At 42.5% G+C, this 17,055-nt stretch overlaps 1 protein-coding gene across 2 annotated transcripts; it reads left to right on the plus strand.

The window, feature by feature from the left end:
• Positions 1-71: 71 nt before the first annotated feature.
• LOC124047977 (NACHT, LRR and PYD domains-containing protein 12-like) lies at positions 72-7,671 on the plus strand. Of its 2 annotated transcripts, none has more exons than XM_046368335.1 (7): positions 72-364; positions 850-2,599; positions 4,702-4,875; positions 5,322-5,489; positions 6,080-6,253; positions 6,437-6,474; positions 6,714-7,671. In XM_046368335.1, exons 1-7 carry the CDS (start codon positions 73-75, stop codon positions 7,268-7,270), a joined length of 3,153 nt encoding a protein of 1,050 aa, XP_046224291.1. In that variant the 5' UTR covers position 72; the 3' UTR covers positions 7,271-7,671. The 2 variants fall into 2 exon arrangements, with proteins under 2 accessions (XP_046224291.1, XP_046224292.1); XM_046368336.1 differs by having other exon boundaries at positions 6,437-6,587; positions 6,714-6,850.
• The last annotated feature ends 9,384 nt before the right edge of the window (positions 7,672-17,055 follow it).

The following is a 17,055-nucleotide window of genomic DNA, read 5'->3' on the forward strand; positions in this document are numbered from 1 at the left end:
CTTCCTTCTGATTCCTTTGTTGCGACAAAATAGTTACGATCACAACTAACTTCCTTTTCTCAGTGATCTGCAATGGCTCCTGTTCCTGTGCTGCTGCTGGCCACTCTGGAGGAGTTGGTTGAAGCAGAATTTAAGACATTTAAATGGCACCTGACCCAGGACCTGGTGAAAGGCTTTCCTCACATCCCAGTGAGCCAGCTGGAGAACACTGACAGACTGGACACTATAAAGAAGATGGTGGAGACCTACGGTCCTGAGGGAACTGTGAAGATCTCACTGGAGATCCTGAGGAAAATGAGCCAGAACCAACTGGCTAAAACGCTAAAGAATGAGTATGATGAGGTTGAGACAACAGAACTAGCAGGTTAGTGGACTGTAAAACAACACAAAGCAGATAAGAGATCACTGATTTTTGCATAGCAGGTAACATAAAGGAGGAACTAGTAAGAGGACAATAGAACAAAACAGTATTTGTCTTTGTTTCCCAGAGTGCTCCTTTGGTTCTAGAGGTAAGCTTAATGAATCAAGAAAACACCTGTTGGACCAAAGTGATGTTGTAAACAGTTTTTTGGGGGGCTGAGAAGTGCAGGTAATACATTTATGAAAACGTTGTGAGAAAGACATTTTGGATATCTGTTCAGAAAAACTGATAATTGTCTGGTTTCTAGAAAGCATTTAGCTAAACTTTTTACAACCTAACCAAAAGACATCATGATGACGTCATATTGCAGCCAGTTGTATCCACTGGACAGGCTGTAGTTGCTGCACGCTGACTGATCCAATCCAGACACAAACACATAAAGTTATCATGACCGTAATAACCGTAAAAGCTTTGTTTTTTCCTTGCAGTCGAAGACAAACTGAAATGCTATCTCAAGAAGAAGTACGGCTGTATATATGAGGGGACGTCAAAGGAAGGGGATTTTATCTATCTAAATCAGATCTTCACTGAGCTCCATGTGTTTGAGGGGGCCTGGGGAGGGGTCAGAGATGAGCATGAGGTCATACATCCGAACATCAGAACACCAGTCACAGGAGAGACCACTGTTGAAGTCAGAAACATTTTCAAACAACAGTCCGATCAAAAGAAGCCAATCAGAACAGTTCTAACTCAGGGCATTGCCGGTGTAGGAAAGACTGTCTCTATTCAGAAGTTTATTCTAGACTGGGCAGAAGAAAAGGAGAACCAGGACATTGGTTTCATCTTTCCACTTTCTTTTCGCCAAATCAACGCTAATATAGGGGACGATGACTGCAGTCTGATTGAACTGCTTCATCAATTCTTCCCTGACATGGAACCAATCAAGAATCTAAGGAACAAGTCTAAAGTTCTGTTCATATTTGACGGTCTGGACGAGTGTCGACTCCGTCTAGACTTCAACAATAAGGTCCTGACAGATGAAACAAAGCCAGCCTCTCTGGACAAATTGATCACAAACCTGATCACAGGTGAGCTTCTGCCTTCTGCTCTCATCTGGATAACCTCCCGGCCTGCAGCGGCCTATAAGATCCCTCGAAAATACATCCAGCAGTGGACAGAGGTACGAGGGTTCAATGACCCACAGAAGGACGAGTACTTCAGGAAAAAAATCAGTGATGACAACCTGGCCAGCAGAATTATCACACACATGAAGTCATCAAGGAGCCTACACATCATTTGCCACATACCAGTGTTCTGCTGGATATCAGCCACTGTTCTAGAGAAACTGTTGGGTGAAGCAGAGAGAAGAAAGATACCTAAGACTCTGACTGAGATGAACATACATTTCCTGATCTTTCAGATAGACAGAATGAGAGAAGCAGAAAATTCCACAGGAAGTGACAGCATAGTCCTTAAACTTGGAGAGCTGGCATTCCGTCAGCTGGAGAAGGGACATCTGATCTTCTACAAGGAAGACCTGAGAGAGTGTGGCATTGATGTCACAGAAGCATCAGTGTACTCAGGTTTATGCACGGAGATCTTTAAGATGGAGGGAAGGACGTGTCAGAAAACTATGTTCAGCTTTGTGCATCTGAGCATCCAGGAGTTTCTTGCTGCTGTATACGTGTTTTTCACATTCATAAACTGCAATGAGAACCCACTGGTCAAACAGAACACCCTCGTCAAACTTTTGAAATGGCGGAAACACCAACAACCTATGATTGACCTATACAAGAGTGCAGTAGATCAGGCCTTACAGAGTGAGAATGGACACCTGGACCTTTTCCTCCGCTTCCTTCTCGGCCTCTCACTGGAGTCAAATCAGACTCTCCTACAAGGCCTACTGAACCAGACAGAAAGAAGCTCACAGACCAATGAGAACATAATTGAATACATCAAGAAGAAGATCAGGAAGAATCCCTGTCCAGAGAGATGCATCAATCTGTTTCACTGCCTGAATGAGTTGAATGACCATTCTCTGGTGGAGGAGATCCAAACCTACCTGAGCTCAGGAAGTCTCTCAGAGGCCGAACTTTCACCTGCACAGTGGTCAGCTCTGGTGTTCGTGTTGCTGACTTCAGAAGAGGACCTGGATGTGTTTGACCTGAAGAAATACTCCAGATCAGAGGAGGGTCTCCTGAGGTTGTTGCCAGTGGTCAAAGCGTCCAGAATAGCTCTGTGAGTTCCCGTATTAACGTCATGCTCAATATTAAATGGAAATGTATTCAAAAATTAAACAACTAATAAGTCATTGTAATTAATAATGCCTTTTAATGATAATGGATGAATAATTTAAGAAGCCTAAAGGAGACCCTTTAAAGGGGCAATCCAGGATTGGTACATCTATTTTTGGAATTTTGTATTAATCATATACCGTATAGGCATTGATTCTTGAAGAATATAACTTATAAATGGCTCATGAGCTTAGTTCTGATCCCATCAGAACCCAACATATAAACATGTTTTACTCCATTGTTTGAAAACAATGGAATTGTAAACTGTATCACTTAAAAAACATGGTTAAAATTATGATTTTGATCTCATGGATCTATGAGCCCCGTCTATGAATTTGAGAGTGGTAAACATTTTCCAGCCCCATCCATAACTAGATTTATGTTACTATTAAGTGAATTTCAGTTCAATGTGCATGATTATACAGTACCAGTCAAAATTTTGGACACATACTCATTCCAGGGTTTTTCTTTATTTGTACTATTTTCTACATTGTAGAATAATAGTGAAGACATCAAAACTATGAAATAACACATATGGAATCATGTAGTAACCAAAAAAGTGTTAAACAAATTCAAATATATTTTATATTTAAGATTCTTCAAAGTAGCCACCCTTTGCCTTGATGACAGCTTCCATCACACCACTGATTCTAACGTCTGGTCTCAATATCTAGTAGGCTACAATGTGAAGCACATTCCTCACACAAGATCAACATGCTTAAATGTCTCCTTTAGCCCAAACTGACCTCAGGGTCTCAAGTTTACAATGTGTTGTTTTCTTATTTGCACTCTCTTGGCATTCTCTTAACCAGCTTCACCTGGAATGCTTTTCCAAATGTCTTGAAGGAGTTCTCACATATGCTGAGCACTTTTTGACTGCTTTTCCTTCACTCTGTAGTCCAACTCATCCCAAACCATCTCAATTGGGTTGAGGTCAGGTGATTGTGGAGGTCAGGTCAACTGTTGCAGCACTCCATTACTATCCTTCTTGGTCAAACAGCCCTTACACAGCCTGGAGGTGTGTTGGGTCATTGTCCTTTTGTTCAAGTGTGCCTTGAATTCTGTAAATAAATTACAGACAGTGTCACCATCAAGGAACCCCCACACCACCATCACACCTCCTCCTCCATGCTTCACAGTGTGAACTACACATGCAGAGATCATCCATTCACCTACTCTGCATCTCACAAAGACATGGTGGTTGGAACCAAAAATCTCAAATTTGGACAGATTTCCACTGGTCTAATGTCCATTGCCCGTGTTTCTTGGCCCAAGCAAGTGTCTTCTTCTTATTGGTGTCCATTAGTAATGGTTTTTTGCAGCAATTTGACCTCGAAGGCCTGATTCATGCAGTCTCTTCTGAACAGTTCATGTTGAGATGTGTCTGTTACTTGACTCTGTGAAGCATTTATTTAAGCTGCAATTTCTGAGGCTGGAAACTCTAATGAACTTATCCTCTGCAGCAGAGGTAACTGGGTCCTCCTTTCCTGTGGCGGTCCTCATGAGAGCCAGTTTCATCATAGCGCTCAATGTTTTTTTGCGACTGCACTTGAAGAAACTTTTAAAGTTCTTGAAGTTTTCCAGATTGACTGACCTTCATATCTTAAAGTAATGATGGAATGTCGTTTCTATTTGCTTATTTGAGCCGTTCTTGCATAATATGGACTTGGTCTTTTACCAAATATGGCTATCTTCTGTATATCACCCCTACCTTATCACAACACAACTCAAACACATTAAGAAGGAAAGAAATTCCACAAATTATCTTGAAATGCATTCCAAGTGACTACCTCATGAAGCTGGTTGAGAGAATGCCAAGAGTGTGCAAAGCTGTCATCAAGGCAAAGGGTGCTACTATGAAGAATCTCAAATATAAAATATATTTTGATTTGTTTAACACTTTTTTGGTTACCTCATGAATCCATGTGTTATTTCATAGTTTTGATGTCTTCACTATTATTCTACAATGTAGAAAATAGTACAAATAAAGAAAAATCCTTGTCTAAACTGTCATTTGTTTGTATGTTGGCTCGTTTTCTTCATTAGGCTGAATGGATGTAACCTCACAGAGAAATGCTGTGAAGCCTTGGCCTCAGTTCTCAGCTCAAACACTTGTCACATGAGAGAGCTGGACCTGAGTAAAAACAAGCTGCAGGATTCAGGAGTGATGCTACTCTCCTCTGCACTGGAGAGTTCACATTGTAAACTTGAGACCCTGAGGTCAGTTTGGGCTAAAGGAGATATTTAAGCATGATGATCTTGTGTGAGGAATGTGCTTCACATTGTAGCCTACTAGATATTGAGACCAGACGTTATAATCAGTGGTGTGATGGAAGTAAAAGTACATAAAGGCTGTTTACACACTTTTTTTTCCATAAGCATTTACCCACCTATCACAGAAAAATGTAAGGGGCATTGCTTTATTCCCCGAGAACAGAGATCAGCATTTACCCACCATTTTGTTTTTTATACCACTGACTGCATTGAATCTGGGAGATTGTATATCAGACAACAGACTAATATGATCATAGTCATTCTAAATAATTTTACTTCCATTCAAGACTTGTTCCACAGGTCATCTCCAGCCTTTCTACATGTCTGCTGCTCTTCATTAGCATCACCATTTTCTGAGTATTTATTTGTATTTACTCTTGTTTCGTATCTAGTCTGAAAGGATGTCAACTCACAGAGATAAGCTGTAAAATGTTGTCTTCAGCCCTCACGTCTTCACACCTGAGAGTGCTGGACCTGAGCGACAACAAGCTGCAGGATTCAGGAATGAAGCTGCTCTCTGCTGGACTTGCGAGTCCACACTGTAAACTGGAGACACTGAGGTCAGTTTGGCCTAATGGAGATATTTAAGCATGATGATCAATGTTTAAGGAATGTGCTTCAACGTCTGGGCTTGATAACTGAGCATCATCTCGTTTTAGGAAGCCATCATAATGGGCTGTTGCCTTCCACTCACTAGAAACTTTAGTAACAGTAAGCAGTGGCGTAGTGGTTAGAGCATTGGGCTAGTAACCGAAAGGTTGCTAGATCTAATCCCCAAGCTGACAAGGTAGGGACTGTTCCTAGGCCGTCATTGTAAATAAGAATTTGTTCTTAACTGACTTGCCTAGTTAAATAAAGGTAAAATAAAATTTTAAAAACACCCAACTACTGATGTGACCTGTAAGAAAGGAAGCACAGCAATTAGGAATTGTTTGGCAATGAAGTTGAGTTTTTTAACGTGGACTAAGAAACGCAATACGTCTGTCAATTCATCGTTATGTGAATACAAAAATCTTCATTTTTATAATGTAACAACAATGTAACAATAAGGTTACATAGTAATACGAAGTGTTACCACAGATTTCGAATCCCCGAGCTGACAACTGTTACCAAACACTTGATATCAGATAGAATTAAACTATTTCCACAGGTTGTCATTCTGTGGAGTCACGAAGAAAGGCTGTGCATCTCTGGCTTCAGCTCTGAGGTCAAACCCTTTTCATCTGAGAGGGTTGGACCTGAGCTACAATCACCCAGGAGACTCAGGAGTGAGCCTGCTCTCCTCTGGACTGGAGGATACCATGTACAAACTACAAACTGTCATGTGAGAACTGAATCTGTAAATCTGTCAAATAAAGGATAAATACAAATATGACTTGTGATAGAGGAACTTAGTCATGGGGTCTCAACTTACTGTTGAGAGTTAAAATAGTAGGTATAATTTTCCAAAATTGGTTACAGCAATATTTTTTGTTTTTTGTTGCTTACTTGATGTTTTTGCTTACAGTGTTCACCCTGGGGGAGAGGGCTGGTTGTTTAGAAGACGTGGGTTATTATTCCGATTTTTTTCTGCACATATTATCAAAAACACCATTGTCTTACGTCAGATGGTGTCACTCCTACGGTAAAAAAAAATACCTCAACCAAGATACGAGACTGTAAGTGTAGTAGGCAAGTGTTGCCCTGACGTAAGATAATGGAAAAAAACAACATTTAATGCAATACACCAATTACATCACCAATATATAACTGTATCATGATGTTCTTGTCCTTATCTCCCTCAGTGTACGGCTGTGATCTCACACTGAATCCGAACACAGCACACAGTTACCTCTCTCTGTCTGAGGAGAACAGGAAGGTGACACAGGTGAAAGAGAAGCAGCCGTATCCTGACCAACCAGGGAGATATGACAAATGGCCCCAGGTGCTGTGTAGAGAGGGTCTGACTGGACGCTGTTACTGGGAGGTAGAGTGGAGTGGGGATTGGGCTCTTATAGCGGTGACATATAGAAGATTATACCAGACGGGAAGGAGACGGCTAGGAGCCAATGACACGTCCTGGAGTCTGGACTGCTGCGGTAACAGTTACACTGCCTGGCACAATAATGAAAACACCGACATATCTGTTTCCTCCTCCCACTCCAACAGAGTAGGAGTCTATCTGGACTGGCAGGCTGGCATTCTGTCCTTCTACAATGTCTCCTCTGACACACTGACCCACCTGCACTCATTCAATACCACATTCACTGAGCCCCTCTACCCAGGGGTTGGGGTTAAGTTTGACTCTTCAGTGACCCTGTGTGATGTAGATACCAAAGACTTCAAAGCAACTCAACCATAACAATGTCATGTTTTCCCACTGTAACCAATCCTACAGGCAATTAGATGAGTAGTGTTGTGTTTGAATTAATTTGTGCTGCTGCGCCTGCAGTATAAAATACATCATATTCATGGTTTTTGCGACTGCACTTGAAGAAACTTTCAAAGTTCTTGAAATGTTCCGGATTGACTGATCTTCATGTCTTAAAGTAATGATGGACTGTCATTTCTCTAAGCCTATTTGAGCTGTTCTTGCCATAATATGAACTTGGTCTTTTACCAAATAGAGCTATCTAGAGCTATACCAAACCCTACCTAGTCACAACACAACTGATTGGCTCAAACGCATTAAGAAGGAAATAAATTCCCAAAATGTACTTTTAACAAGGCACACCTGTTAATTGAAACGCATTCCAGGTGACTACCTCATGAAGCTGGTCGAGAGAATGCCAAGCGTCTGCAAAGCTATCATCAAGGCAAAGGGTGGCTACTTTGAAGAATATAAAATATTTTTTTTGCTTACTATATGATTCCATATGTGTTATTTCATAGTTTTAATGTTTTCACTGTTATTCTACAATGTAGAAAATAGTACAAATAAAGAAAAACCCTTGAATGAGTAGGTGTGTCCAAACTTTGACTGGTACTGTATATCATTTTTTTAAATGGGGGGGGAGGGATTCAGTCTGGGCCTCAACTTACTGTTGAGTGTTTGAATAGTAGAATACAAAAGGTGCAATTTGGTAAATTGGTTGCAGCAGTTTTCCTCTTGTCGTATGTCAGTCACAGACATTCACTTAATAATTAGCCCATGCCATGCCTAAACATTTTAGATTGGTAAAGTAGTCTAGTTAGTATAGCCAGCTATCTAAACTTGTAGTAATCATGACTGAATTTCCGACCGGGCACAGAGGGCATGTGCCCAGGGGCCCTGACCTCCAGGGTGCCACCATTGATTTAGTTAGTTCCTCTCACTCTCACTGGCATAAGTAATGGCAAAATGTGTATAATTGCAGGACATTTTCTGTGAAGCAAATGATTTGTTTACCTTTTGTTCATAAAATACCTTTTTAATCCCGGTGCTGCGTTAACGTGTAATCGTATAGCTAATAGGCTGCGTTTGTAGATTGACTGTGAGTGAAGCTACAGCAACCAATGAGATAATGGCTGGGGTCATATTTGCTAGTTTTTGCTGTTTTCCAAATAGCATTATTTTGTTTTTAAATTGTATACATATGCAGTAAATGAGCTTCAATTTAAAAACAATGTGGGTCATCAGACTCACCTGGACACCATCACTTCCCTGATTACCTTCCCTATAAATGTCCCTCCCTTTGGTTCCTTCCCCATCACTTCCCTGATTACCTTCCCTAGTTCCTTCCCCATCACTTCCCTGATTACCTTCCCTATAAATGTCCCTCCCTTTGGTTCCTTCCCCATCACTTCCCTGATTACCTTCCCTATAAATGTCCCTCCCTTTGGTTCCTTCCCCATCACTTCCTGATTACCTTCATGTTATAAATGTCCCTTATTTGGTTCCTTCCCCATCACTTCCCTGATTACCTTCCCTATAAATGTCCCTCCCTTTGGTTCCTTCCCCGGGCGTTATTGTTTCTGTGTCATGTCTGTGCGTTGTTCATGTTACTTATTTTGTATTATGTTGTGTTTATTTATTAAAACACTCACTCCCTGAACTTGCTTCCCGACTCTCTCAGCTCACATCGTTACAGCTATGGCCTTGGTCATTTAGTGGGATGTGAGATTCAACTGGAAGTGGAGTGTTCGGAGGAGCGGGGTGACATGGGAGGAGCAGGGTGACATGGGAGGAGCAGGGTGACATGGGAGGAGCAGGGTGACATGGGAGGAGCAGGGTGACATGGGAGGAGCAGGGTGACATGGGAGGAGCAGGGGGACATGGGAGGAGCAGGGGGACATGGGAGGAGCAGGGTGACATGGGAGGAGCAGGGTGACATGGGAGGAGCAGGGTGACATGGGAGGAGCAGGGGGACATGGGAGGAGCAGGGGGACATGGGAGGAGCAGGGGGACATGGGAGGAGCAGGGTGACATGGGAGGAGCAGGGTGACATGGGAGGAGCAGGGTGACATGGGAGGAGCAGGGTGACATGGGAGGAGCAGGGTGACATGGGAGGAGCAGGGGCAGGGTGACATGGGAGGAGCAGGGGGACATGGGAGGGAGGGGGGCATGGGAGGAGCAGGGGACATGGGAGGAGCAGGGTGACATGGGAGGAGCAGGGTGACATGGGAGGAGCAGGGGGACATGGGAGGAGCAGGGGGACATGGGAGGAGCAGGGTGACATGGGAGGAGCAGGGGGACATGGGAGGAGCAGGGTGACATGGGAGGAGCAGGGTGGAGCAGGGGGACATGGGAGGAGCAGGGGGACATGGGAGGAGCAGGGGGACATGGGAGGAGCAGGGGGACATGGGAGGAGCAGGAGGGGGGACAGGGGGACATGGGAGGAGCAGGGTGACATGGGAGGAGCAGGGTAACATGGGAGGAGCAGGGGGACATGGGAGGAGCAGGGGGACATGGGAGGAGCAGGGGACATGGGAGGAGCAGGGGGACATGGGAGGAGCAGGGGACATGGGAGGAGCAGGGTGACATGGGAGATCTTGGGAAGGTTGAACACCAGGTGGGCTGTGCCACTGGAGTTGTCGACCATAGGTATGATGATTTAGTAACTTATCATTAAATCCTATAATTTGGCTCCCGAGTGGAGCAGAAGTCTAAGGCTAGAAGCTAGAGGAGTCACTACAGACCCTTGTTTGAGTCCAGGCTGTATCACAACCGGCCATGATTGGGAGTCCCATAGGGCGGCACACAATTGGCCAAGCGTCGTCCAGGGTTAGGGTTTGGCCGGGGTAGGCCATCATTGTAAATAAGAATTTGTTCTTATCTGACTTGTCCAGTTAAATAAAGGTTAATTTAAAAAACATTTTTATCCACCCTGTCATAGCAATGTTCTTCTAGTTTTCGTTCAATTTACAAAGAAATTGCATGCCTATGTCTGAAAATTGTGAGCTTCCTCTTCCTGTGAGCTGGGGTAGGCCTATACAGTTGAAGTCGGAAGTTTACATACACTTAGGTTGGAGTCATTATAACTCATTTTTCAACCACTCCTCAAATTTCTTGTTTAACAAACTATAGTTTTGGGAAGTGGGTTACATCTACTTTGTGCATGACACAAGTAATGTTTCCAACAATTGTTTACAGACAGATTATTTCACTTATAATTCACTGTATCACAATTCCAGTGGGTCAGAAGTTTACATACACTAAGTTGACTGTGCCTTTAAACAGCTTAGAAAAATCAAGAAAATTATGTCATGCCTTTAGAGGATTCTGATAGGCTAATTGACATCATTTGAGTCATTTGGAGGTGTACCTGTGGATGTATTTCAAGGCCTACCTTCAAACTCAGTGCCTCTTCGCTTGACATCATGGGAAAATCAAAAGAAATCAGCCAAGACCTCAGAAAAAATATTGTAGACCTCCACAAGTCTGGTTCATCCTTGGGAGCAATTTCCAAACGTCTAGGTTAGCCAAAGAAGGTAAACAAAAGGTAAACAAATAAGGTACCACGTTCAACTGTATAAACAATAGTACGCAAGTATAAACACCAAGGGACCACGCAGCCGTCATACCGCTCAGGAAGGAGACGCGTTCTGTCTCCTAGAGATGAACGAACTTTGGTGCGAAAAGTGCAAATCAATTCCAGAACAACAGCAAAGGACCTTGTGAAGATGCAGGAAGAAACAGCTACAAAAGGATCTATATCCACAGTAAAACGAGTCCTATATCGACAACCCGAAAGGCCGCTCAGCAAGGAAGAAGCCACTGCTCTAAAACCGCCATAAAAAAGCCAGACTATGGTTTGCAACTGCACATGCGGACAAAGATCGTACTTTTTCAAAAAATGTCTTCTGGTCTGATGAAACAAAAATAGAACTGTTTGGCCATAATAACCATCGTTATTTTTGGAGGGAAAAGGGGGAGGCTTGCAAGCCAAAGAATACTATCCCAACTGTGAAGCACGGGGGTGGCAGCATCATGTTGTGGGGGTGCTTTGCTGCAGGAGGGACTGATGCACTTCACAAAATAGATGGCATCATGAGGATGGAAAATTATGTGCATATATTGAAGCAACATCTCAAGACATCAGTCAAGAAGTTAAAGCTTGGTTGCAAATGGGTCTTTCAAATGGACTTCCAAAGTTGTGGCAAAATGGCTTAAAGACAACAAAATTCAAGGTATTGGAGTAGCCATCACAAAACCCTAACCTCAATCCCATAGAAAATGTGTGGGCAGAACTGAAAAAGTGTGTGTGCGAGCAAGGAGGTTCACCCAACTTATTGTGGGAAGCTTGTGGAAGGCTACCCAAAATGTTTGACCCAAGTTAAACAATTTAAAGGCAATGCTACCAAATACTAATTGAGTGTATGTAAACTTCTGACCCACTGGGAATGTGATGAATGAAACAAAAGCTGAAATAACTCATTATCTCTACTATTATTCTGACATTTCACATTCTTAAAATAAAGTGGTGATACTAACTGACCTAAGACAGGGAATTTTTACTAGGATTAAATGTCAGGAATTGTGAAAAACTGAGTTTAAATGTAGTCGGCTAAGGTGTATGTAAACATCAACTGTATTTTATTTTTTTTTACAGTACCCCAAACTGTGAGTACTGCAATGCGGCTTTGATTGAATTGAGCGTAGCTTTATTCATCTGTTCAATGGTGTGTTTCTATCAGGTAGCCTAACTCACATTGATAAGACAACTTGGGCTGAGAAGTGCTTCAGAAGGGTCCAATAGCAACTCCATGGAATGGCATTGGTTGTTTAACAAAGACATTCTTAGAATAGAACTAAGTCCTGAAAAACAATAACAAATCTGGAGAAAAATGTAAATTATTAGGTCACCATAAGCTGGTAGAGAACTTCTTAGAAGAGGATTAGTTTTTTTTTCCAGGTATGTTGACTGAGAGCACATTCTCATTTACAGCTATGACCTGGGGAATAGTTACCGGGGAGACGACCTTTCGATAGGAATTGGAAAAGATACATCGTTCAAAACATTGTATGAAGGCTGTATCTCTTTCATGCATAGCCGCAGGAAGTTTTACATGCCCCTACAAGGTGCTTAACTTGTAGCACATGGTTACGAGAACAAGGTTAATACCTAGCTCTGTGTGTTTACGGGGAAGCTGAAAGTTAAGAGCTGTTCCTAGTTTTGCCATTGCAGTAGGTTTGTGATATACGCGGCTGTCTTTGGCCGACCTCTGTTAGAATCAATATCTGCCAAGGTTTCAAAGAATTGATGTCATAGCGAACTATCTGCCGTAGTAAACTCCCGGCCTAGGGTAGGACATATTCCCTACATATCAAGCAACTAAAACCTTTCTGTGCTTACACCTTATCTGGGCATGATGTTGTGGTATAATATGATCTAATGTAATAATCCAAAGATGCATTAGACTCTGTACTGTACCATACTATGCTTCTGTTGCGTAAAATAAGTGATATTGCTTTATAGGCTGATGTTGTGGAACTGAAATACAGAAGTGTTTCAGGGGCTCCAGATGGGTCACAGTAATTGAACAAAGCTCGCTACGTACGCTTCACTTAAAAACTTGAAGGCTCTTTGAGAAATGAGTCTAAGTGATGGCTAACCTAGCAGATGGCAGATTCATTGCTGCAGAAGTGAATAAAAAATAAAATAAGGGTTCTGCTTGGCAGTTGAACACCAGTGGTAGCTAGCATAATCGTCTGAATGTGACATATGAGGCACAGGGCAGTATCCAGCTCAGTGAAATCTCATTAAAGGAGAATAGAGGACATATTGGTTTCAGTAAAATACTTATTTCTTTGCCCCAGTGCCATCTGTTATGGGGTTTGAACCATTTAACTCTGACTGAAACAATAGAACTTTGTCCAACTTCTTTTGAAGGGCGTGAGCTCGACAACTTCCCTCTCTGCATGCGAGGCAACCCGTTCAGGAAGCTTCGTCTACGGTTCTGACCACAGTAGAACTGGCTCCTGGCAGTAGTGATCAATGACGAAAGCCACATGGCAAGGGTGTCGAAAAACAAATACACAAGTGAAGGGGACACCAGTCAGATTTCCTATTTCATGGTACATTGACTTCATTACGATCCCAACAAGGTTTGCAGGTGAATACTGTTTGTAGGTGAATACTACAAATTCCCCTATCCTTATCAATGAAGACACTGTGGTTTTCCAATTCCATTCATTCAAGTGGAATGACAGCGTGGGAAGGCAAGTCTCAGTCATTTAGGAAAGCGTCAATGGTGAAAAATCTGCATCATTGGCCACCACGTTGCCTAGCAACAGCCTGTGATAGTTTGACACTTCCTTCTCACCGGAGCCACCAATGCTCCCACAAGCCTACCAGAAGATACTGATACACCATTGGATTTGCCTTTGGATATGCAATTTAAAGGGATGCTCCCCACAAAATACAACCTAACGGGTTTTTTTTCTTCTCCTGAGTGATTTAACCACAGATGGGGTCTCTAATCATAGATTTGTATTTTAGCCAGTAAGTTGACTGAGAACACATTCTCATTTACAGCAACAACCTGTGGAATCGTTACAGGGGAGAGGAGGGGGATGAATGAGCCAATTAGAAGCTGGGGATGATTAGGTGGCCATGATGGTGTATGAGGGCCAGATTAGACATTTATCCAGGACACCGGGGTTAACACCCCTACAATTAGTGCCATGGGATCTTTAGTGACCACAGAGAGTCAGGACACCCGTTTTAACATCCCAGCCAAAAGACAACACCATACACAGGACAATGTCCCCAATCAGTGCCATGTTTTTAGACCAGAGGAAAGAGTGGACCTCCAACACCATTTCCAGCAGCATCTGGTCTTCCATCCAGGGACTGAACAGGACCAACCCTACTTAGCTTCGGAGGCAAGCCAGCAGTGGAAAGCAGGGTAGTAATGCTGCTGGCAATAAATACAATGAACAAAAATAAATACACAACATGTAATGTGTTGGTCCCATGTTTCATGAGCTGAAATAAAAGATTCCAGAAATGTTCCATTCCATACACACAAACAGCTTCTTTCTCAAACTTCCGTGTACATATTTGTTTACATCCCTGTTAGTAAATATTTCTAATTTGCCAAGATAATCCATCCACCTGACAGGTGTGGCATATCAAGAAGCTGATTAAACAGCCTGATAATTACACAGGTGCACCTTGTACTGGGGACAATAAAAGGCCACTTTAAAATGAGCAGTTTTGTCTCACAACACAATGCCACAGATCTCTCAAGTTTTGAGGGAGCATGCAATTCGCATGCTGACTGCAGGAATGTCCACCAGAGTTGCTGCCAGAGAAATGAATGTTAATTTCTCTACCATTTGCCGCCTCCAGCGTCATTTTAGAGAATTTGGCAGTACGTCCAGCCTCAGAACCGCAGACCATGTGTAACCACGCCAGCCCAGGACCTCCACATCAGTATTCTTCCTCTACGGGATCGTCTGAGACCAGCCCACCTGACAGCTGATGAAACTGTGGGTTTTCAGAACTTAAGAACTTCTACACAAACTGTCAGAAACTGTCTCAGGGAAGCTCATCTGCATGCTCGCCGTCCACACCAGGGTCTAGACCTGACTGCAATTTGCCCTCGTCGTAACCGACTTCTGTGGGCAATTGGTCTCCTTTGCACAGCCATTGAAGAGAAGTGGGACAACATTTCACAGGCCACCCTTACAAAAAAAGATTGCCGGTTTGAACTGCAGTCGACTGTAATATTTTGGACACAGTAGTTGCAGAACAACTGCAGGTATACTGCACTCTAACTGGTCTAAGGCACTGCATCTCAGTGCTAGAAGCGACACTACAGTCCCTGGTTCGGTTCAAATCCAGGCTGTATCAAATCCGGCCGTGACTTTGAGTCCCATAGGGCCACTTGGCCCAGCGTCGTCCGGGTTTGGCCGGGGTAGACCGTCATTGTAAATAAGATTTTGTTCTTAACTGACTTGCATAGTTAAAGAAAAGTTAAAGAAAAAAGGAAAATAATAACTGCAGTTACCCTGCAAAATTACTGCAGTAAAAAAAAACAAGTGTTATTTTGGATGCAGTATTGGCAGACGGGGCATCCCGAACATATTTTGAAAATGCATTTTTGTCCCTGACAGTTTTATCATTGAAATGTGATAAGGCAACAACGGTGTGCTTTCGAACCATGCGGACGCCTACGTGGTCGCGTAGGCTGTTTGGAGTGTTCATCAAGACTTACATTTTTGTTGTTGTTGTTAAGTAATGTCCCCCCCCCTCCCCACTTCGAAAACCAAATTTGCACCCTTGATTTGCATCATGCTGTAGTCATGCTGCACTCTGACTGCAATATTTTTTCTTAAAGGCACAATCAACAGCCTGATTATCTCTATGCGAAGGAGATGTGAGATGTGTTGCTCTGCATGAGTCAAATGGTAGCAGGGCATAACACCCGCCACCTGCGGGTAGATTTAGGTATTGGCGGGTAAGAATGGATATTTCACCAGCCACGTTAGCGGGTGGTCAATTTGCAGGGCTCTACGGTGAGAGCATTACATTAGCGAATAAAAAGTCAGAAGTCAAGTATAAGCACATGTTCGAGTTAGGGCTAGGGTTAGAATCATGTTGCTGAAGCTGTTTCAAAGTCATTCTCCTGATTTGTTTCATAGCTGCTAATAGGCATCTTATATCCCACCTCTCGCAGAAACACTGCATGGCAGTGGATGTGTCGCAAGGAGTGAAAGTGCTGATATACTGTATTCATTTTTGGAGGCGCTGTGCACAGGTATAAACGTTGGTATAATTTACTCAAAAGTCTACAAAGGGCGACTTTGTCCTCGTGTATCTTGGCTATTTACATGTTTTTGTTCACAAACTTGGTTGTTTTTCAACAGTAGTTTGAGTCTGCTACTTTACTGTGAAGTAAAGGTCCCATCTCTTACACACACACCAACACGTGACCGAACTAGAGTGGCCCGTTACCACGGAAACGTCCAGCCCTTAAAGGGGCAGGAGAAAATGTTGTCTGATATTTTGATTTAAAAAAAAAAGAAATACAACTGAATATACCACATTACTTTTTACAAATACATTTATTTTAGAAACATTACAAAGCAGGGTCATCCATTAGTTAAAAAAAAATGTAATTATGTCCCCCAAAATATTTTGGCTGTGAAAAAAATCTGAGTGGTTGATATATATTTTGAATCTACCTGCCACAGTGGCTGGTGGACCACAACATTAAATGGTAGTCACACCAGATACCGACTGGTTTTCTGACCGACACCCCAATTTTAAAAATATATTTTTAAAGGTATCATGTGAAATCCATAGATTAGGGACTAATGAATTTATTTAAATTGACTGATTTCCTTATAGGAACTGTAACTCGTAAAAATCTTAGAAATTGTTGCATGTTGTGTTTATATTTTTGTTGCTTTTTCACATTAACTTAACTATCTTTTCAAATTCCAAACAATGGTCGGCCATCTTGTTTCTGCAATTCAAATCAAACAAAATCAAATTTTATTTGTCACATACACATGGTTAGCAGATGTTAGTGCGAGTGTAGCGAAATGCTTGTGCTTCTCGTTCCGACAATGCAGTAATAACCAACAAGTAATCTAGCTAACAATTCCAAAACTACTACCTTATAGACACAAGTGTAAGGGGATAAATTCTGAGCAATGTCACTTGCTTCAAGTGAGTTTCCTGAAACATTTGTATTATCTAACTAACCTTAGGC

This window comes from Oncorhynchus gorbuscha, linkage group LG11, assembly GCF_021184085.1.
Source record: "Oncorhynchus gorbuscha isolate QuinsamMale2020 ecotype Even-year linkage group LG11, OgorEven_v1.0, whole genome shotgun sequence".
Classification (NCBI taxonomy): Eukaryota; Metazoa; Chordata; class Actinopteri; order Salmoniformes; family Salmonidae; genus Oncorhynchus; species Oncorhynchus gorbuscha.